The 23,906-nt window shown below is 35.6% G+C and overlaps 2 protein-coding genes and 1 long non-coding RNA gene across 8 annotated transcripts; 1 reads left to right on the forward strand and 2 right to left on the reverse strand.

Moving 5' to 3' along the window:
- Positions 1–326: 326 nt before the first annotated feature.
- Positions 327–18,632, reverse strand: LOC146539775 (uncharacterized). Of its 4 annotated transcripts, XM_085207702.1 has the most exons (10): positions 18,482–18,613; positions 16,924–17,051; positions 14,991–15,469; positions 14,386–14,472; positions 13,553–13,789; positions 12,491–12,592; positions 11,865–11,996; positions 1,947–2,111; positions 1,429–1,566; positions 327–497 (listed from the first exon to the last, which is right to left on the reverse strand). In XM_085207702.1, the coding sequence occupies exons 3-10, from the start codon at positions 15,447–15,449 to the stop codon at positions 405–407; spliced, it is 1,413 nt and encodes a 470-aa protein (XP_085063828.1). In that variant the 5' UTR covers positions 15,450–15,469; positions 16,924–17,051; positions 18,482–18,613; the 3' UTR covers positions 327–404. The 4 variants fall into 4 exon arrangements, with proteins under 4 accessions (XP_085063828.1, XP_085063829.1, XP_085063831.1 ...); XM_085207703.1 differs by lacking the exon at positions 18,482–18,613 and having other exon boundaries at positions 16,924–17,056; XM_085207705.1 differs by lacking the exons at positions 14,991–15,469; positions 16,924–17,051 and having other exon boundaries at positions 18,482–18,632.
- A 1,150-nt stretch (positions 18,633–19,782) lies between these two features.
- Positions 19,783–20,810, forward strand: LOC146539776 (uncharacterized). Its single transcript, XR_014879440.1, has 2 exons — positions 19,783–20,024; positions 20,125–20,810. It is a non-coding gene; the product is annotated as an uncharacterized LOC146539776 (long non-coding RNA).
- On the reverse strand, positions 20,808–23,763 carry Tim17b (Translocase of the inner mitochondrial membrane 17b). 3 transcript variants are annotated; one of them, XM_085207313.1, is made up of 4 exons: positions 23,606–23,763; positions 23,366–23,529; positions 22,832–23,009; positions 20,808–22,138 (listed from the first exon to the last, which is right to left on the reverse strand). In XM_085207313.1, exons 2-4 carry the CDS (start codon positions 23,507–23,509, stop codon positions 21,963–21,965), a joined length of 498 nt encoding a protein of 165 aa, XP_085063439.1. In that variant the 5' UTR covers positions 23,510–23,529; positions 23,606–23,763; the 3' UTR covers positions 20,808–21,962. The 3 variants fall into 3 exon arrangements, with proteins under 3 accessions (XP_085063439.1, XP_085063441.1, XP_085063440.1); XM_085207315.1 differs by having other exon boundaries at positions 23,366–23,559; positions 23,632–23,753; XM_085207314.1 differs by having other exon boundaries at positions 23,632–23,747.
- Positions 23,764–23,906: the final 143 nt, after the last annotated feature.

Genomic DNA, 23,906 nt, shown 5'->3' on the forward strand with positions numbered 1-23,906 from the left:
TGACGAGTGAAGTGGCGCACCATGGATTTTTTTTATTTTCAGCTTCACGCTGTATTCCACATGTAACAGGATAGGTAGAGGGAGCCTAGTGTTAAGACACTCCGTTTCCCACTTTCCGCCGCTATGGCCCTCCATACCAGAGAGAAAATGTGAAAATATTAAATATTTCATTTCCTCGAGAGGCGGCCGGATCCACAACCTGTCGCGTTTACAAGTAGTAGCAGTGACACGCTAGTGCCCCTGCACCACGACTGGCCTCTGGACCACGGATCTACTCCCGAGTATTTGAAAACAGAACTTGTTAATATTAAATAAAAAACCACTAATAACTATATTATAATAATTTTATTTATATTAAAAAGGCACAAATTTTACATAGAATATATCATGATTATAAAAATCATTTATCCTGAGGTGCCTCCTTGCAAAGACTCCTTGAGCCGGTTATTTTCAGCCACTAGCGCCTGAACTCTTAACTCGTACTTTTCTCTTAATTCCTAAAATAATAAAAAAAAATGTTATAAGTATAACAAATATGGTAAAAAATGTTAACATAGCAAACGTTAACTTGCACTTCTTGAATTCAGTGCTTCTTTTTTTTCGCGCTACATCGCACACATGGTGTGAAGGGGGAACCTACACACCTACTGTTAAGATACTATGTTCCCATTAAACGCCACTTCTGTTCCCCACTTTTCGTCGAATTCTCTAGTCGCGTCGCGTTTTGCGTAACGTCGCGTTAAGTGTGGAAATGAAAATGTAAAATAATTCATTACTCTGATTGGGAATCGAACTCACAACCGACACACTGCGCCAATACACCACGACCACATTATTTTATTGTCTGTTTGTAATGTTGTATACACATTTTTTTTAATTATTGAAAATCACATATTATTTAATAACCACGATATATGGCATCAAATAAATAAATTTTAAATACGTATAATTTAAAAACAAAACTAAGTATTATACAAAAATAATTCCGCCGTATATTTTTATTTCTAGGAAATAAAATGATAAAATAATAAAAAATATATACATTGTTTCAATTACACAAAAAAATAGAGTCATAAATAAACCGTTGTTAATTATAATTATATAAGATACATAATAATATTTTATGGTTGAAATGATTGTGACGCATTTAGAAAAAATCGTACGTTATTATCGTACACTATTGTTTAAAAGATTTCTTTTTTTGCTTCAAGCAGGATAGATTGAGGGAGCCTGGGAGCCTAATGTTAAGACACTCTCCACATTCTCCACTTTCTCCACTTTCACACTAATTCTCTAGGAATTGTGTGTTAAGCGCCGGAGTTCAACGCCCAATCGATTGAAGATATCTACTTCAAAATTGAGTTCAAAGATTTCACCCGAACACACATACATACATTGCAAGTTAAATAAAAGCTTTTAAAAAAATACCTTAAATATGGCGAGTTGAGTTTCATATTCCTTACGTAAGTCATCATTTATATTGTTGCTGGTTTGTGCGCGTTTCAATACGAGGTCGTATCTTTCCTTCTCCGCTTTGAACCTCGACTCCATGGCTTGGAAACGATCCTGAAATAAATATTTTAATTAAAAAATAAATTAAAAAATACATCATCGAAGATATTACCAATTTCAATAATATATATTGATTTGAGTCCAGACGTAACGGCACAAGTGTAGATACTGCCGACGCGACAGGTCGTGGGTTCTATTCCCAGTCGAGAAAATTAAATAATTGAGTCCCACCCCTCAACACGCAATGCCTTCAGAATTCGGCGGAAAGTTGAGAACGAAAGTGTTTTAATGGGAACGGAGTATCTTAACACTAGATTCCTAGGTTCCCTCTGCTTACACCGTTAGTGCAGGAGACAGCATGAAGCTAAAGTAAAACATTTATTGAAAATCGAACCTGCAACCATTGACCCAATGAACTATCCCCATATACTTACTTCCATAGCTTTCACTTCAGAGTTTCTAATCTCAAGTAAATCCTTTGTAATAAGATTAATGTCCTTCAACGACTGCACTTGAGTCGTCAACGCTTCTATCTGGAGCTCCTGGTTCTTCACCATTTTAGTTTTATCAAATATCATGCCACGAGCTTTGCTTAGCAACTGAAATATAGAAGAATATATTAAAATATTAAATCACAATAAAAAATATATAAAAAATAATACAAAGTTTTTAAATGCTCTTCATACATGTTGTACCGGACGGGCGGAACTCAAGTGAATGAGCCGCTGACGCCCTGCACACTATAGGTTCCAGATCATGGGAACACGGAGTATGCTGAGACCCCAAGACGTTCTTGTGAGTCGTTCTTGTGAGACGTTCTTGTGAGTCGTTCTTGTGAGACGTTCTTGTGAGACGTTCTTGTGAGACGTTCTTGTGAGACGTTCTTGGGAGTCCTTCTTGTGAGACGTTCTTGTGAGTCGTTCTTGTGAGACGTTCTTGTGAGTCCTTCTTGTGAGACGTTCTTGGGAGTCCTTCTTGTGAGACGTTCTTGTGAGTCGTTCTTGTGAGACGTTCTTGTGAGTCCTTCTTGTGAGACGTTCTTGTGAGACGTTCTTGTGAGACGTTCTTGGGAGTCCTTCTTGTGAGACGTTCTTGTGAGTCCTTCTTGTGAGACGTTCTTGCGAGACGTTCTTGCTATACATTGAAACAAGATACTGAAACAGGATGTTGAAACAGGATATTGAAACAAGATGTTGATCACTGTATAACGGTCGGTGACTGTCGGCTCTATTCGTGTCTTGTTCCGATTCTATCTTCTTCCTGTTGTGCTCACCGTTGATTGCCGACTGTCTCTGTCTCGCCCGACGCGCACCTCCGTTGCGCGGAGCTAAACGGTAACGAGAGCCGCGAGCCACCGAGCCGTTTTATCTTTATTTACAACAATATTTTTACTATGATTATCACACATTTACATTTATATTTTAATAACTAAAAATCGGATGTTTTTACAATTTATACATATTAAAAGAACATAAAAATATCTATCTATCTATGTATAAAACATTATACTATTTAAGTATTATCTATTATTAAATTACGAAAAATGCTGTTACGATGACGAATTTTACATGAGTTTTTACAATGAAAATTCTCTCTAAAATTAATTACACACATTAGGAATATACAAATCTGTTATTTTGTTACAGAAAACTATGACAAACAATAATTAATAATAAAATTTACTATACGGAAGTTACTATTATATAAAAAGCGATTAATGCGGCAAATCATAGTACAACTATACAAATAAGATATAAAGTCGAAAATTATTATCTAAAACGGAACCCAAATCTATTTATATTTATTATTTAATGTAATTACTTATTTACAAAGGAAAAAACACTATTAATTTAGAAAAGACACTAATAATAACATTCAAAATTACGAGAGTGGTATGACGTCACTTTTTGCCAAACTAAACAGTCTCTAACATGTTGTGACGAGTTCACAGCCGATGATGCGCGTCGGTTGTCGCGAACATTTCTCCCGCCGTGCAGAATCAGGTCTCGATGTGATGCTGCATCTTTCCCGCGGTGAGCGACGACGTCTTCTTACTTTGGAAGCGGAACGAGTTTTTTGGTTGGCCTTTTCAGAAGACCACCCTTAGTGCGTACTTCAACTATTCGCACTTGTCCATCTGCACCTGGATATACTTTTTCTATGCGTCCTCTTGGCCACGTATTTCTTGGAAGTTGTGAGTCGGCTATAAGTACCGGGTCACCTATTTCATAAGTAGGGCCTCGACCATGAGGCTCCCGCCGGTGTTGAAGTTCAGGGAGATATTCGCGAACCCAGCGTCTCCAAAACATGTCCGCTAATATCTGTGAGCGTCTCCACTGCTTTTTGCTATCGATGTCGTCCTCACTAAATGTGCCAGGTACAGGTAGACGAGCTGAACCCCCAAGTAAAAAGTGATTGGGTGTTATAGATTCTTCGTCGTCATTGTTTACAGAAACATGTGTGAGGGGACGACTATTCACAGTATATTCTACTTCGCAGAGTAATGTAGCCAAAATTTCTTCTCGGGGGTATCTCTCACGAAGAATAGTGTATAGAGCTGTTTTCACGCAGCGAACAAGACGTTCCCATGCGCCTCCCATGAATGGTGCAGATGGTGTTATGAAACGCCATGCGATGCCTCGACGACTGGCTTCTTCTTTGAATGCTTCTCGAAGTTCTTTGTCTGCTCCATGCATGTTTGTACCATTATCTGAGTAAATTTCGGAAGGACATCCTCGACGTGCAGCGAATCTTCGCAATGCAAGTATGGCAGAGTCTGCGCTTAGGCTGGCGGCGATTTCCAGGTGAACTGCTCTAGTGGTAAGACACGTGAAGAGTGCGACGTAACGTTTCACGTGTTGTCTGCCGACGACTACTGTGAGAGGGCCAAAATAATCTAAGCCGGTGTATGTAAATGGTCTTCGATGATGAGCGAGACGGGATTTAGGATGATCACCCGTAGAAGGCTGTGGGGGTTGTGCCTTGCGAATACGACACTTGAGGCACTGATGAACTATCCTTTTCACGGTGGGACGAAGACGAATTACCCAAAAATGTTGACGTACTTCATTTACTATTATTTCGGTGCTGCTGTGGTGAAGACAACGGTGGGTCCAATCAATATATAACTGTGTGATGTAGTTATCTCCATCTAAGACTTGTGGTTTCTTTGTTTCGTCTTTTATTCCCTCGGCGGCGGCTATACGGCTGCGAAGAACGACAATGTCATCTCGGAGTTCTACGGGTAATGAATGAAGGCGACTTTGTTTGGCAATAGTCCTGTTGTATCTTAAGTCTGTGATATCTTCATTGAAAGATTCTTCTTGAGATGTTCGGATGAGAAGATTTTCTGCTTTTGTAATGTACTTCGAATCCAATATCAGAAAATTGTTGGAATCCATAGATTTCTTGCTATGTAGAGTAGTAGATTTCTTTTGCAATGTTTCTCTTCGTTTGTTCCACGTAGGATCTGATTCCATATTTCTACGTGTTCGCTTATAAAAGATCTTCTCTTTTTTATTTCTGCAAATATCTAAAAATTGCAAGACTCTAGCTGTGGCACGAAGTAGTCGCTCCCATTTTGAGAAGCGTTGTGGATCAGGAATTGCTTCACGTAATTTTGTCTTCAGCTGGAGTTCTTTAACGGTAAAAGTATGTTCTTCACCAGTATTATTTGACACGACCGGTTTTTCGATAGGCCAGGTACTCGGATTTTCTTTCAAGAAGGCAGGCCCGTGATACCATTCATGATCAGCTCCAAAATCAGATGGTACTTCTCTGGTGGCTATATCGGCGACATTGAGCTTAGAAGGTACCCAACGCCATTCTTCAACTTTGGTATATTCTTCAATGGCTGCTAGTCTATGTGCGACAAATGGCTTATAAGACCTGGCTCCATTTCTTATCCACGTCAGAACTGTCTTACTGTCTGTCCAAAAGATTTTGCATTCCGGCGCAATACGATGTTCTTTTATGACAGCTTCTGCTATGCGAACTCCCATGACGGCTGCTTGTAGTTCTAAACGAGGAATTGACATAACCTTGAGCGGGGCTACTTTCGCTTTAGCCATGATCATGTTGACTTGGACTTTTCCATCCGGAGCAACCACCCTCCAGTAGGCAGCTGCTGCGTAGGCTGTTTCACTGGCGTCGCTGAATATATGTAGTTGTACAGATGTGGCATCACTATAACCAGAGTAGCATCGAGGTAAGCTCACATTTTTCAATTTCTGAAGGTGTAGCATCCATTCTGCCCACTGCTTGGAAAGATCTTCATCCAGATGTTGATCCCAATCTATAATTCTTCGCCAAGATTCTTGAAGAATTTGTTTAGCACGAATAGTAACGGGTGAAGCGAAACCAAGTGGGTCATAGAGTGACATAACTATCTTCAGAGCTTCTCTCTTCGTAGGAGCTGTTTTCTTTAATAAACTGGGCGGTAATCTTGCTAGTTTTAAATTGAATCGTAATTCATCGGTTGACGGTCTCCACATTAAACCCAAAATCTTTTCTTCTTTGGTACCCAGGTTAATAGTTTCTGTCATATTTGATTGTTTTTCAAGTTCATTTATTATTTTCGGGATATTTGAAACCCACTTGCAGAGTTTGAAACAAGCTTCTCGGTGGATATGTTGGACCTTTTTGGAAGTTTCTATAGCTTCTTCTATACTTCGGAAACTGTCTAGGTAGTCATCCATATAGTGGTTGTGGATGATAGCTTCCACTGCTTCTGGATGCGTGTCGATGTACCTTTTTGCGTTCCAATCTTTAGCGAATATCGCGGTGCATGGTGAACTCGCAGCTCCAAATATAAGCGACGTCATGCGATATTCTTCAGGAGTTCCCTCCCGCCGGTGTCCTCTCCACAGGTAGCGAAGGGCATCCCTATCTTGAGGTCTTACTTTGACTTGCATAAACATTTCGGCTATGTCGGCTGATACAGCGAAAGCATGACGGCGAAATCTCATCATGACTCCAGGAAGCGATTGAAGAAGGTCTGGTCCAGTCAAGAGGAAATCGTTTAGTGACATACCTTTGGTTTTAGCAGCGGCGTCGTGAACAATGCGAAGCTTCTCTGGTTTAGCCGGGTTTTGCACGTCGAAGTGTGGCAGGTACCATGTTCTGCCTGGAGAGATACTTTTAGGTGCCACCTCAGCGTAGCCCTTCTGGACGAGTGATTCCATTTGTTCGGTGTATCTCCTTTTCAGTTCAGGATCACGATCAATTTTTCTCTCTATTGATATGAGCCTCTTCAGCGCCGACTCATAATTATTAACCATGATGCTGTTCTCTGATTTCCATAAAAGTGTGGTTTCAACATGCCCATCTTGTAAACGGTGTGTGTGTTTCTTCAAAATGTTTTCAGCCTTTATTTCTGGATCAGAGTCTGGCCGACGCGGATTAATGATAAGAGATTCCAAGGCAAAGTAATCTCTCAGTTGTTCATCCATTCTATCTTCAATAGCAGTAACTTGATTGACGAAATGGATTTTCTGACCCAATGTCCTATTGTGCGCACCATGTAGCACCCACCCGAGCGACGTGAGTGAAGCGATTGGTTGGTTCTTCGGTCCTATACGGACATCTTCGGCGAGTAGTAAATTCCAATTGTCTTGACCAATTAGAATTTTAGGCGTGGCTGAGTCGTAGGTGAGCTGGTTCTTCAAATCTATTAGATGATCGCAGGCAGCTAAGTCTTCTTCACGAATTGTTTGCGGGGAAAGATTAAGATGCGGAACGGTACGAGCTGTAAAGCTAATCTTCTTTTTCTGTGAATTAGCAAGTGTCACGGTAACACGCCTTGATCCCGGCGTTTCAATAACTATATCCCCGATTGCTTCCATCTTTAAAGGATCCAGCCGTCCCTCAGCACCGACTTCCTTTGCCAAAGCTTCATCTATGAGAGATACAGTTGATCCGTCGTCTAATAGAGCGTATGCGGAGGTTTCTCCCGCCGGTCCATGAACTCTGACTGGTATGATTTTAAGATAAGCATGCGCCTTTGACGGTACCCATGCGTTGGCCACGGTTTCCTTTTCTTCTTGTTGATTTCGAATTTCTGATTTCTCCTTTTTATCATAGTGTAGTAATCGATGATGAGTACCGATGCATCCCTTAATATTGCACTTCTGTGGTTTACAGGAATGTCCTGATTGTCGGAACCGCAGGCATCTGAAGCACAGTCGGTGTTCTTTGGCGAGTTCCCATCTTTTATCTGAGTTGGCATCTTGAAATTTCTTGCAGCTAATACTGTGATGACCTTCTTTGTTACAAATTTTGCACGTACTTTTCACCATTCCATGAAATCTATTAGTTTTCCTTTCTTCGGTAGTATTGTGCGTTCTATGTATCACACGACGAGTAGGCTCTGAGTGCGGGATCTCTGTTGAATAAGGTGTGCGACATGCTGCTTGTTTGGTGAGAAACTCGCTGAAGTGCGTCAGGTCTGGTTTGAATATAGATGCTTGTTCCTCGTACCACCTGGTACATAACGACGATGGTAGCTTTTCACGAAGGGCCCTCGTTATATCTGGCGCAGTGATAAAGTTGTGTAAATCGAGGGCGCGAAACAGATTGACACTGCTTCTTACCTTACTGGCGAATGCATGTATCTCCTTTGGATTGTCAGCACAACGAGGTAGAGATCGAAGCTTGTCATATTCACTATATGCGATTGCATCTGGACGACCGAAATTCATTTCAAGCTCTTCTATGATGGCATCCGGTTTTGAATGAGCTATGAGTTGTGTGTCGACGACTTCCAATGCTTTTCCAGTTAGGCTTCTTCGAATTCTGGCTGTATTTTCAACTTCATTGAAGTATCCCTTAGTGTTTTCATATATGGCCCTGTATGATAGCCATTCATTTAACACTCCACTATATGTAGGAAGATCCATGATGACTTTGGACGCGACGGGAAAATTGTATGACGATGATGGAGGTAACATTGTAGGTTTAGGTACCTCTGTTTTCATACACAACGATGTAGGAGCGGTTTCGGCTTTTTCGCATCTTTTCTTCAAATTTTCTATTTCCTTTTTTAGCTCCTCTATTTCCTTTGTTGAATCTCTCTGTATTGCTTGTTGATTTTCGGAATTGTTGCCGATATTCGGATGTTGAGGCATTCTATAGCATGACGGCACTGGATGTGGTTGCCTCGGAACATCTGCACATGGTGTAAGTGATTTTTGTACGATTTGTGCATTATCTTCAATCCAGGAGCTAACGTAGTCGGTTTTCGATATATTATCTTCCTGGGATTCTGAACTATCTGATTCAGCATCTTCCAGAGCTATTTGCGCGAGTTCAAGCTTGATGCGAAGTATTTCTTCACGAGCATTTCTTGCTCTACGTCTGGATTTCGTAGACTTCTTCGAGTTTGCACGTTTCGAAGTTGTCGACTTTATTTGTGTGCCTTCAAATTGTTCCTCCTTGTTAATTGAAATAATTCTTGAGTCTTCCTTTTCGTCACTTGGTACTATTAAGTTCTTTTCTATTTCGGAATCCTCTTGTGTATTCGTAGGCGGGTGTGTCACCTCTGTGTGACTAGATGAAGGGTCGGCTTCATATCTCAATCCCTCGGATCGACCTCTTGATCTTGTGATAGGCATCTTAGTAAAAACCTACGATAATTGGTAAAACTCACCAAGACGAAACGATAATACTCGAAGGCGGATGCACGAAGATTCTCGGAGACGAACGACGACACTCGAAGGCGGAAGCACGAAGATTCTCGGAGACGAACGACGACACACGAAGGCGGATGTCGGAGGATGATGCACGAACACTCACGAAGACTTACGATAATACTCGAAGGCGGATGCACGAACACTCACGACGTGACTTACGGCGCGATAGATGTCAGCGCAGTAGCGAGCACGACAGTCAATGCGGACGCCAACGGAGGCGGCGGAGAGCGCAGCGGAGAGCGCTATGTGACGGAGAACACTGCGCGACGGAGAGCACTGCGCGATGTAGTACGATAATACTCGAAGGCGGATGCACGAAGGTTCTCGAACACTCACGATAACACTCGAAGGCGGATGTCAGAGGCTGATGCACGAACACTCACGAAGACTCACGATAACACTCGAAGGCGGATGTCAGAGGCTGATGCACGAACACTCACGAAGACTACAGGCGAGTAAGGCGACTTCAGCACAGTTGCGAGCGCGACAGTCAATACGGAATATACTGCGCGATGGAGCACGGCGCGACGGAGAGCACTACGCGATGGAGCACTTACGAAGACTCACGAAGGCGGATGCACAAAACACTCACGACGTGACGGGATATGTGACGTCAGCGCAGTTGCGAGCGCGACAGTCGATACGGATGCGAAACGCGACGGCGAATGCGTTTGCGAGCGCGACGGAAAACACTGCGCGATAGAGTACTGCGCGACGGAGCACTTGCGCGACGGAGCACTGCGATAACTTGCACGATGACGGATGATGCTTCAGCTTCGGTGAGGAGTCCCCAGATCCGGCTCGAAGGACCAGCACGTTGTACCGGACGGGCGGAACTCAAGTGAATGAGCCGCTGACGCCCTGCACACTATAGGTTCCAGATCATGGGAACACGGAGTATGCTGAGACCCCAAGACGTTCTTGTGAGTCGTTCTTGTGAGACGTTCTTGTGAGTCGTTCTTGTGAGACGTTCTTGTGAGACGTTCTTGTGAGACGTTCTTGTGAGACGTTCTTGGGAGTCCTTCTTGTGAGACGTTCTTGTGAGTCGTTCTTGTGAGACGTTCTTGTGAGTCCTTCTTGTGAGACGTTCTTGGGAGTCCTTCTTGTGAGACGTTCTTGTGAGTCGTTCTTGTGAGACGTTCTTGTGAGTCCTTCTTGTGAGACGTTCTTGTGAGACGTTCTTGTGAGACGTTCTTGGGAGTCCTTCTTGTGAGACGTTCTTGTGAGTCCTTCTTGTGAGACGTTCTTGCGAGACGTTCTTGCTATACATTGAAACAAGATACTGAAACAGGATGTTGAAACAGGATATTGAAACAAGATGTTGATCACTGTATAACGGTCGGTGACTGTCGGCTCTATTCGTGTCTTGTTCCGATTCTATCTTCTTCCTGTTGTGCTCACCGTTGATTGCCGACTGTCTCTGTCTCGCCCGACGCGCACCTCCGTTGCGCGGAGCTAAACGGTAACGAGAGCCGCGAGCCACCGAGCCGTTTTATCTTTATTTACAACAATATTTTTACTATGATTATCACACATTTACATTTATATTTTAATAACTAAAAATCGGATGTTTTTACAATTTATACATATTAAAAGAACATAAAAATATCTATCTATCTATGTATAAAACATTATACTATTTAAGTATTATCTATTATTAAATTACGAAAAATGCTGTTACGATGACGAATTTTACATGAGTTTTTACAATGAAAATTCTCTCTAAAATTAATTACACACATTAGGAATATACAAATCTGTTATTTTGTTACAGAAAACTATGACAAACAATAATTAATAATAAAATTTACTATACGGAAGTTACTATTATATAAAAAGCGATTAATGCGGCAAATCATAGTACAACTATACAAATAAGATATAAAGTCGAAAATTATTATCTAAAACGGAACCCAAATCTATTTATATTTATTATTTAATGTAATTACTTATTTACAAAGGAAAAAACACTATTAATTTAGAAAAGACACTAATAATAACATTCAAAATTACGAGAGTGGTATGACGTCACTTTTTGCCAAACTAAACAGTCTCTAACATGTTGTGACGAGTTCACAGCCGATGATGCGCGTCGGTTGTCGCGAACACATGTAGTGTTCTTTCTCAGCTTCCCGTTGAGCATATCCTGCATATAGCAGGGACATATTAAGGCACTCTGCGCCCCTATTTTCACAAAAGAGAGGTAATAATTAATTCCCCCGAGTGGAAATCGAACTCACAACTATCGCAATTACAGTCACACATATGTGACCGTACGCCACGACTGGCCTCTTATTTAATTTAGTATATATATATATATATATAAACATTTTTCAAAAATAAACATTTTTTTCATTTTAGAACTTAAATTATCTTTTAGTGCAACAATTCAAAAACAAAATAATCTGTGATTTTCAGGTGTTTTTTTATCTTTTGTTAGTTTCACGAAACTCTATTGTATATTTTAAATTATATTAAGTGTATTTTTTTTATATTGACCTTTATTATAATAGAGGCCGTGGTGATGCAGTGGAACAGTATTGAACTGTAAACGCGATGCTTGTGGGTTTGATACCCACTCAGAGGAATGATTATATTTATTTTAATTTCCTCGCTCCGTTAGATGAACCGCGGCGTTGAGTTCCATCACTCAACAGTTATTACCTCTTCATGTTGTTGTTTGATCTTCTCAATCATGTCCTGGTTTTTTGCGCCGGGCTTAGAGAGCGCCGCTTGCAGTTCAGTTTCTAAGTTCTTCACACGAGCTTTGAGTAAATCAATTTCTTCTTCACGTACCTACGAGTAAAAAAACAAATGTTTTATATCGTTTAATAAATTTAAAAATTTTGTTATTTTAATTTTTTTTTGAGTTTAATATCTGATATAAAAATTGCGAGTCGGACCATCCTATTGAGGGCTCCGTACTTACTAATTTCAGAATTCAGATCAACGAGAAATACAACTTATTACTAATACTAATATACTAATTACTGAAAGTTGACAAATCCTGATTTGCTAGCATTTGCATATATAATATATACCTATATTGCTGATAGTTATTTTGTAGTAGAAAATATTTAATTTCCTCGAGTGGGACTCGAATCCACCAGTCGCTTTTGCAATCGCACCCTTGTGCCTCTGCGCCATGACTAGTCTCCTTATTAATAACTTTAAATAATAATTACAATTTTCTTAGAAGCTGTGTATGTCTAGTGCAAATATGTTTGCACAATATTAATTCCACGTATCGTTAATTCTAATTAAATGTAATTAATTATAATATGACTCACTTTTAATTCCAACTTGAGGCCATCTTCGCTCCTTTCAGTTTTCACTTTTTCCAAGTCTTCGATTTTCTTCAGAAGCTCTTGTTCTCTTTCTTGCCAATTTCCCTAAAATTATTATCACGCGTTAAGTATCTATAATATTTAAAGAATCGGCTTTTGTAAAAAATATTTTCTGAAAAAAAAACCTTCATAAAGCAGAGTTAAAACAATACTTTAGTAATTGTCACTTTAAAGTATTTTATTTTTAATTTTAAAATTCACCTGCTTATCTCTAAGCTTGTAAAATATTTGTTTTTTAGTTCTCATCATATCACCTCAATTTCCAATCCCTATAAATACTTGAATACTTATCATGCGCTAAGGATAGCGGTGTTCAAAACTCAAAAAACTTTTAAAGAAGGCTTTAAACTTACGAACTTTCGATCCGATAAAAATATTTAGTACTATCTAAACGGCTCTTGAAGTGAGCTCTAAAACTTCGATAAAGATTCTCAACATTCAGCCGAAATACTTTAAAAAAATCATTTTTCCATAAAGCTGTAATCTATATATATAAAATCGAAAGGTCACTCACTCATCACGAAATCTCAAAAACTACATGTGCTAGGAATCTCAAATTTTGCATAGGAGTTATTTATAGGAAGTAGGTGCTCGCTAAGACGGGAATTTGCAATATTCAACTTCTAAGGGGTTGTTTTTCTTCTTCGTTCTACAAACTTCGTTACTACAAATGCTAGGAGTCTCAAATTTTGCATGGACATCACTTATAGGACGTAGGTAGGTACTCATGAAGACAGAAATTAATAATAACATAGTATACGCAGGCGAAGCCGCGGGCGGGCCGCTAGTTGTTTTATAATTGCAGCTTTGCGTATTGGGTGACGGAACTCACCGCCGGACATTCGTCTTGGTACCAAAGCGAAGAAATGAAAATATTAAGAAAATTATAATATAATAATTCATTCCCTCAAGCGAGGATCGAACGTCACGTTACAGTCACACCCTTGTGCCTCTACGCCACGACGGTCTCAACAATTTGGTATAAAACAAGAAAAAAATACTTACTGAACTAGCAGATTCATTTGGTTTACTTTCTTCTACTATTTCTGATTCTTTCGGTTCTTCTTTCAACTCTTCTACCTTAGGTACTATTTCTGAATTTTCTATTTGTAATGGATCTGTTGGAGTTTCTCCAACTGATTCAGGTGAATTAGGCAGACTGTTTTCAAGAGGTTCTTCTTTTATTTCTTGCTTAATCTGTTCTTGTTGCAAAATCTCTTCAGGGTTCACTTCTTCCTTAATCTTCAAAGAAAAAAGCTATTAAATTATTTGTAAATAAATGAAGTACTTAAATGATAAGTAACTAAAAGAAAACATATTATTTAATGATTTATTTTAGCTTCACGCTGCATCCCGCATATGAAGCAGTGTAGACAGGACGACACGACCCTAATATTAAGACATTCCGTTTCATACATTCCGACCAAATTTCGAGACATCGTGTGTTGAATAACAGAACGCAACGCTGCGCTTTCGGCTTGTAATCATTCCACCGAGTGAGAATCGAACACACGACCGTCGCGTTTACAATCAGTGCCGCTGCGCCAGGACGGCTCTCTCTCATCTCTCATTTTTGGCGAGTCTATGTGGAAACCCTCACTCTAAAATAAAGTTATGTTGAAGCCAAAAGAATTTTATAATAAAATATTCATCTTACTAACGAATTGTCTATAAAAATATATATTAAAAAAAAAAATTTGTACTTTTTACAAGGAAATGGCAGTTACTAGGTACTTTCAAGTATTATAATTTACTTTTCGAAACACAAAAATTAGGTTAAATCTCTTCACAAATACAGATAAACATTAAGTATAATATTATAAAATATAAATTATTACAGATTTGGCATCTTCGCAAATATTTTCAGCCGGTTTCGTCTCGAGGGAGCCCTCGCCCCCGCCCGATGGAACTAGCGCTGGGTCGGCCTGCAATCCAATAGATATTGAAAAACTAACTAACATACTTTAGAAAGTTTTCTCATAACTTATATTACAGGTATGATAGAAAAAAAATTTTGTTTATTTTCATAAAAAAGCAACTTCCCGCGTTTTCCTCAGAGAGAACCTAGTGTTAAGACACTCCATTCCTCAATTTCTGACAAATCTTCGGATATACAGACAATAAGTGACGGAACTCAAGGCTGTTATTAGTCTACCAGGGCTAGAGTGGAAATCAATTAAATTAAAAGTTAAACAAACAGTAGCGTTTATTACTGTTACTAAGTATCATGTTATAAAATGTAAGAAATTAAATTTGGCACTAACAATTTTTTATATCGAGTAATAAATATGTTGCAGGAATGCAATGTTTTGATACATAAAAACACAGAACACACACTATTTTTTTCAAGTAGGCACAAAAAAAGAAACAATATTGTTACTTAAATAAAAGAAATCTTGTATAATTATAAAAATCAACATAATAATCTTAAAACAAAACTAACTTCTTGTAATATCAAGTTGAAGTCAATGGCAGTTGTAGTTTCGTCTGGCTTTCGTAATTTCAATCCAGGAAACCGTTTTAGAAACCTATGTACAAATTCTCGTCCAGCTACTTTTGTAGTTGTGTTGAATCTGTGCGTAATCTTATTTATTTCAGCATATTCATACAGGAACTTCTGGATGTTCTGCATGGTGAAATTGTTTTTAAAATCTTCACATCCTTTAATATATTTGTATATATCATTTTCTTGCTCAGCGTTGAAGGTGGTAGAAAATCTGCCCAAACTTTTGGCTACTTTACCAATTTTCAAGCGTTTGCGCAGAGTACTCTCCGTGATTCCGACTTGAGATGCAGCTTTACGTTTACTGGCACCCTTCGAGATTAATAATTTGGCGGTTTCTAACTGGTCTTCTGTGACCATCATTCTGTCCGGAGCTTTTCTTTGGTATTTTCGAGGCATTTCCAATGTTTCATTGGCCTCTGAATCAAAAAATTATATGTATTAAAGAGAATGAAAAACAGTAAAAAAGTTATACTTCTTTGGCGGAACAAGAAAGAAATCTTTCAAAATTTCATATCTTTTGCACGTTATACATACAACAGAATTATCGGTAGTTTTTTTCCATTTGTTACAGATTTAGGAATGATTAAATTAATAAATATTTATAAATCATTTTTTCTTAAATTATTCGAAATAAAATTATTACTGAGATAAATAATATGTATTAACACTTTTTCTGGTTTGTTTTCGATTTCGGTTTAACGTAATTGTTTAATTTTTTTAATTCTCGTTTTAAATACCTATATGCTTTATTTTGATACTTTTGATACCATTAAAATGAAAAATAGTATTTTTTTTTATATCATTACATTTGATTTTAATCAGATTAATTGTTACATGAATCTCTTAGTTCTATTTTATAATTATTTTTTGATGTCTGTGTGGTGATTATTAAAGTTTGTAGACGATTAATAATAATGATAATGAGATTAATCAGGACTTCTACATTACAAAATGTTTAACGAAAGTCACATATACAAGAAAAAACACAATAGAAAGATAGTCCACACACAGTTTATAAATAATACAGAAAGAGTAAGTGTACATATATCAGAAAGAAAGCTAAGCCAATAGGGCACACAGCATTAACCTTATGTAAGAAAAAAAAAAGAAAAAAGAAATAAAAATAAGGTAAGTAGGTACGTGATGTAGTGACCGATAGTAAAGGAGATTTGTATCTCGCGGCCAGCTGTGGATGACCCAACATGACGTCACGCGCCGCAGGTAGGATTTGCCTTGCAGATTATTTATTGTTTTAACCGATGCCGCTGATTTGTGTGTTATGTGTTTTATATTTGAATATAACTATTATATGACATTATAAATTTTGATATTAATATAATGATTCAATAAATTTTGTATAAATAAAGATTGAAATATTAAATAAATTAATTGGAGCTAGTGGGAGAAGCTCACGTTATATTAAAAAAATATACGATGTTCATATTAATATAAAATCAATTAATATTATTTTTTGTGAGCAAAATTTAACCTTTTTATTATAAAGTTAAAGTTCATATTTGTCCACATTATAGAATGTGAAGTTTGTCATTATAACCTCCAAATGCAACGATGCGCTATGGTATAAATTGACTCTCATCAGTTTTCTCTAACGCGCCAAAAGAAGTATAACTTAAAAAATAACTAAATATGCAAGAGGGGGCAACTGTACGCATGCGTACACTTAGACGCACATTTAATCTAAGCCTCTGAAACGTAGTATTATCATAAAATATCAACACTGACAATTTGTTTAGGAGATATTCAGAAGCGCTCGATAACAAATGACGTGTTTTCAAAAAAATTACATGATTATAATAGATAATGAATGTGACAAAATTTCGTAAGTATTTAAGTAAAAATCTTCACTTACCTGTGAATGTAAAATAGCGCGCAGTTCATCGAATTGATACGAGCACTTGGCACGACGCCGCGCGCGGTACTGAAGAGGGGGGACTCTGTGCAGTTTGAATACTCGCTGCGCACACTTAACCCACATTACTGTACTTGTACAACCAATACAATAATAAATTGTCTTTAGGGAATACGCATATTAAACTTTGTTTAAACGGAAAATGGAATATTCATTGCTCTTTATCTCTACATGCATTAAGCGTAATGTATAAACCTCACCACCCCACCCCACTCAACACTTTTTTATATATTACCAAAGGAAAAGTATTAAATAATTTAGTTTTAATAATCCCTCCGAGTTTACAGCCAACTATTCACTACGCCCCTAAATCAAGCTAGGTTCCGTTTTTTGTTACATAATATATATGAGAGAGAAAACAAATAAAATATAAGAGGACAGCCTTTCCAAAGTAAATACTATCAAACTTTCATGTTCAAGTCTTTCGGTAAAAGATAATCGCCTAACTTTTTGTAAATCTCTTAAAAAGATTCGTATACGTTTTAAGTTAAAGGACTGATAGTCCAGTAAAATATCGATATAGATTTCTTTTGTTTTTGTTACAAATATGTACTCGTAAAAGTCATGATAGATATATCTATACTACTGATAAAGTATAATATTAAACCTGTCATGCACCGACATATTTTGCTAGAAGCACCAACATGCACGGTGTTAGTCAATACTCAATAATCTTACTTTACGTCAAAAAATAATATTTCTTAATATCTTATCTGTTTGTTTACGCGCCAGGTAATGAAAAAAATTAATAAAGATCTAAACTGAACTAAATGAAGAATATTTTTTGATGCAAGACGAACCAAATATATTTATGTAGTTAACATATTACTAGAATAAGTTACTCCATTTTCTACTTTCAGTCTATTTTCCGTACCTCAAAAGTAAAAAACGGAACTTTTATAGGACCACTTACTTGTCCGTCTGTTCGTCTGTCAAGACTACTTATCTCGAGATCCCGTGGAGGTACCAAGATAGAATTAATATCAAATATTTAAGTCTGTGGTCCATTCAAACAAAGAAAAAAATCAAGAATTCTTAAGTGACACTCATATACGTTGAAAGACTTCTATAATTTTTATGGTCTATTTAATTTTTTTTTTGTTTTAATTTATTTTAATATTTTGTTGGATATTTAATTCTACTCAAAAGCATTTATTTTATTAGCATGTGTAACCAATTAAACAAACCAATAAATATATTTTTTTATTTACTAGTAGGTAAATACTTTTCTAACTCCTTTGTTACCTTAACATAACCAGAACCCACAACTCTCGTCCATATAGATCTCATATTCTTAATATTCCCTAATATCGTAGTAAATGTTACGCTTTAATAGAATATTCATTATCTTCCATCAAATACGTTGTACTTTTACATTTTACGCACGTGTATTAAATTTACCGACATGACGTGACAGATTTATTTTTAATATTATTCATGGCATTTGTAATATAAATATTATGCCGCTAAGGTTGTATAATTATTTATAAACACTTACCATATTAAATTATCTTGTAAATGTAATTATTTTTTATAAATTATCACAATATTAGATTTAGTTTTAAAAGTGCAAGCAACGCACAAGTAACACCCGAAACTTCAACTATCTATTTCAGGAGTGCAGACGTGGGGATTTAAAAATAGAAAATGGTTGAAAGCGCTCAGAAATTCTCAACTTTCCCGCGTAACTTTCAATTTGTGGATAATTTCTCTCATGAATAAATTGTTAGATGCCGGAAAAGTTTTTGAATGAGAATTAATCGATAGGAATCATAGTAAATGTTTGAATATTTGAGAAGTTACGTTTTGTTAAACTTGATACCCCACATACACAAAGTTGTTGGCAACAAATTGAAGAGCAGAAAATCAAACTCGTGGCGTGCCATTTTAGAGGTCTTAGTTTAGACGATGGTCATGATAATGTAACTTGGCATGTATAGCTTTTGTTAGTTACAATTCAAAGATAGGTAGATGTGGTATTTACTAGGCGTCTGTAGTACCTACTTCACAAAAAATATTATTTTACATTCGTCGTCGTCGTTCGTCGTTATACTGTAATCACATGATTTAGATGTAGGTAAGTTATCATTATAATTTATAAATATTCAACTACAATTGATTGAATTAACCAAATCAATTAGTAAGTTAGTCAGTTTAACATTTTTAACGTGATGACGTCTTATAAATCGATAAACGCCGGCTGCACGCACGAAAAAGCATGATTCATTGTCACGTTCCGCCTGTCGCCAGCGAGCAAGCGAGAGTGCGATACAAGCGATAGAGAGGCACGATCAACCTAGACGTTCGTTAATTTTTTTTAATTCCGTGTGTCTATTTATATGATAATTAATTGATAATAATACCATTCAATTCATAAAAATATGTCATTTATCAATTTTATCACGTAAAATTATCGTCCGTATGCCGACCTTAGAGAAAACCAGTTAATTATAGAGAAAACTAGTTAACCATAAACCACTTATAAGTTTCAGCTGGCTAAGAACTGCGACAATCCTAATATCATGATATAATCCTATAATAATATATTGTATAATCCTTAATACTTATTACTTTAGGTTTGTCTCATTTGTGGCTTCCAGGGAAGTATTTATTATTTCATCAACATTATGTTTATTCAATAGCTCATTGTCGTTTTGTGAATGTCAATTATTAATATCAAAAGATTAAACGATTTCATGATTCCTAGTTTTCTTACCAATACATATATTATAACGTACTTAAATTTCCACTCATTACAATTAAAGTCATCTAAATAATATACGATAAATTACGTTATTGATAATATATTTGGAAAACTTTTAAATACTTCAATCTGTATTGAAATACTTTTACCAAATGACATACTTCTTGAAGTTTTTGATAGTCTGTGAAAACAGCCTTGTAAATAAATTGACGTTAAATTATATGAATTTACTATTTGACATTCGCTTCGGTTAACAAAATCTTTGTAAGTTCCTATGAAATTTAATTAGAAAACAAAAATAAGAGTTATAGTTAATAGTACCTATTTCTTCAACCTTGTAAGTGATAAATATATATAAAAAACGTGAGCATTTTACACAACCTTTAGTCAAAGCAATATTTTTATTTTATTAGTGATGTTACCCTTCTTATTTACAGTGATTCAAAATGACTTCAGAGAAAAACGCACAGATTGGACAAGCTCGTGAAACTTTTCAATTATTATATCAAATATCTCAACTACTCAATACAGGACTAGATACAGAATCATTAACAATATGCATAAGGCTTTGTGAACTAGGAGTTGAACCAGAAGCATTAGCACTTATAATAAAAGATATAAGAAAAATGGGAGAGAATGCTGTAGAAAATAAGCCCCCTAATTTACAACTTTAATTATAGCACATAAGAAATCAACATTTATTTTACCACTTAATAATAATTAAATATAAATTTATTTCAGGCCTTTAGGCCTTTAATTTATTAAAATAGAGATAATTCTTTTTGTATCACATATTTCTTTTCAACATAGTGACAAAATACTTTATTTTCCACTTTTACTCCATGTGAGCTATATATTGGAACCCAATGCTATACTGCCTCTTAGAGCAAGGAAATAAAAATAATTTATGGTCTGAAAAAGGATCAGACTACATTGTGTTTATAGCTTCTATCCCACTGCACAATGCCCTCAACAACATTTATAGAAGATGTTTTTTAAAAAATGAATCTCGGTCAAAAATAACTTTTGAATATTGATATTTCACTTAGTCACATTGTTTTCACCAAAAAACATGTAAATAATAGGAATTAGGAATAATTGTAAAATAAAAAACTAAAACCACTTTTTATAAATATTTATTGGTATCCATTTTAAAACTTTATATTAGAATCTATTTCAACCAAAATAATATAATCAACAACTTGAAAATTTGATAAGCAATCTAATAGAAGAATGAATTAATAAATCTCCTAAAAGATATTTATCTATACTTTTCCATAAAAAAAAATCACAAAACAACATCAAGGGGAACAAATAAATATGTTGTATGTGAAAAATGGCTGAAATAAATTATAATATACATATAAATATGGAAAATTATTTTTTTACATTGTCAAGTGCAATTATAAGCAAACAGTATGTAACTGAAAATATCACAGATGCAAATAATTCACTCAAAAATGATGGGTGGGGGTTGTTTTTTTGTATAGGTTTTGCCAATTGGCAAGATTTGTTAATACAAAATTGTACAGCTATATCAAAAATGAGAAAAAAATAATGCTGCCAAAATGTTATATATAAGGTAATGTTAACAGTTGTTAAAATTTTTTGGTATATATAAATAAAATACAGCTTGAACTTTACACATTATAAAAATTATAGTTTTAATATTAAAAAAGATAATTTTGATTTATATAATATGAATTTGTTTATATACTATCAAATTCATATGAATTTCTATATATTTTTTTTATTTTACTTTCATAATTTTTTTGCATGTGGCTTGGTAGGCACTTTTCCCATCTTTTGACACCTAGCTAAGGTCTCTGTTCTAGTGAAACACACTCGCCCAATCTACCAAAGGGGAAAATGAAAAGAATTCATTGCCCCAAGTGGGGGTCAAACTTACGACCATTGTGTTTACAATTGGCTTCTGCTCCACTGTACCACAATGGTCTTAAATTCTATTTTATCAATTTAATTACAATTCTTAGTAGTTTCATAATGAGTATGACCCTAAGATAACCTTTGTCATGGACTATTCAGCTATAATTTTGAAAAGCAACTACTAAATCAATATTAGAAATCATCTATTCTCAAATAGATAAATTCAACAAGAAAATTTAAATTACTGATTAAATGAAACCAAAAACAAAATTTATAAAATACATATATGAATATAGAATTTTCATACTAATTGCAATTATTGCATCAGATCTCACACATATGCTTAAATAACTGCACAATTTTGTTTTATTCTACATATCAATCATATTTACTGAAAATTCTGTCCCTGTCCTTGACTTTGTCCTAAAACTGAAGGATCTTCGAATATAGGTTGTTGGGGTTTAAACTGCTCGGAGGATAATCTAGTGAACATTATACCTACACCTTCTATTAGAGCTAAGAGGATACCACCTACTAACGCACTACCTGCCATCGCTTTGGCACCTGGAACAAGATTTATAATCTGTAAATTACATATTAAAAGCTAATTTAATCTATAATTAGTTAGGTAACTACAAAAAAAATATATAAAATATAGATTAATTCAACAATCTTGTATTAAAATTATTTAATGTATATAAAGAGATTATTAAAAAATATTTTTACTGAAACACAATGTTCTAGGAATAACACTAGGTTTCCTGTCCTTTTAAAACTTATTAGAGATTCATGAATACTGTTAGCAAAAAGCTTCTAGTGTTAAAAAGTATGAAACTTTTATCTAATTAAGACCATTGTATGTTGAATAACAGGAAGAATTTTCTTTTCCCTGCACATAGCATGGTAGGCAGAGGAGACACTATTCCCATTAAGCCTCATCTCCTATATTTTGCGGAATACTCTAAGTATTACTGTTGAGTAGTATAACTCAATGCCATGCTTGTTACTAAAGTGAGAAAATGAAAATATTTAATGTTATTTCCCCAAGTGGGAATTGAACCCACAATCATCATGTTTACAGTCATGCACTGGTGCACCTGCCCCATAAAAGCCTCAAATGCTACACTTAAGTTTTCTGTCTAAATATTTAGGCTAGGATATTCTACCAGGTGAGGACCTATGATTAATATGTATACAATAAGACACTATACCACTCTACAATAATAAAATATATAAATATGATCTTATTAAAATTACCATTTCTAGCGGCTAAAATCCCTGCTGTAATTGCTCCACTACTAATGGAGTTCCATGGATCTTCTTTTTGTCTCAAATAAACTAGTGAGCAATCAATTGTAGAAAACATGCATCCCCAAACAGCAAAATTACCACCCACTATGGGTGATCTTTCTTTTATTGCTGCTAAGCTGCCCAACTATAATAATTTATAGAAAAAATATTAAAAATTATAAGTAAATAAATCAGCTTCATGCTGTATCCTGCTCACAACAGGGTATGCAGAGGGAACCTAGTGTTAAGACACTCTATTATCCACTTTTTGCCGAATTCTTAAGGTATTGCATTTGCCTAGACAATAGAGGGAAGAAATGAAAATATAAATTTCTGCTATATAAAGGTCTTTATGCTTTCAATTAGGTACTTACTTTTATAATTGTATTGAAAGTATAAAAAAATGAAGTAATTGTAATATCAAATATACTTTCAATGTTTATCTTGAGTAATTATAGTAATTAATATATATTTATAACCAATACAGATTGAAGATCGTACCATTTTCCTGTTGAATCCGACTGGGGCATTCCGAAAACCTTTGATTGAATGAAAAATACCTCCACCGATGGCTCCCATTAAAAACGCACCGCCAGCATCATCTAATATACGCCATGGACAAGGTTCTCTCGAATATTCATCCATTTTTTATTGATTTATAATTACTGCGAATAAGTATTAGGTAAGAATATAACCTACAAATAATTAAGTATTGATTTTGTCAGCAATTCATCCACTTACTAGTACATAAACTTTTATATAATAACTTTTTTATTATAAGCGTAATTTAATTTATTTATGGTGTTTTTGTTTTATGTAATATATATTAAATTAACAACATCGTTTTAGTCGAGACCGAGGACAAGGGTCAGAAAATCAGAAAACTATTGAAAATTTAAAGCGACCATAGAGAATATATTAGAATATATTCATTTTTATATCAAAAAAGAAATTCTACAGATTATTTTCATTTAGTAAATAAAGCTAAATATATATGAAAAAAAACACTCACGATATAACTGTATCAATAATTTATTTACAA

Source organism: Heliconius melpomene, chromosome 3 (assembly GCF_056956725.1).
Source record: "Heliconius melpomene rosina isolate 202511_hmr_F chromosome 3, ASM5695672v1, whole genome shotgun sequence".
Taxonomy (NCBI): Eukaryota; Metazoa; Arthropoda; class Insecta; order Lepidoptera; family Nymphalidae; genus Heliconius; species Heliconius melpomene.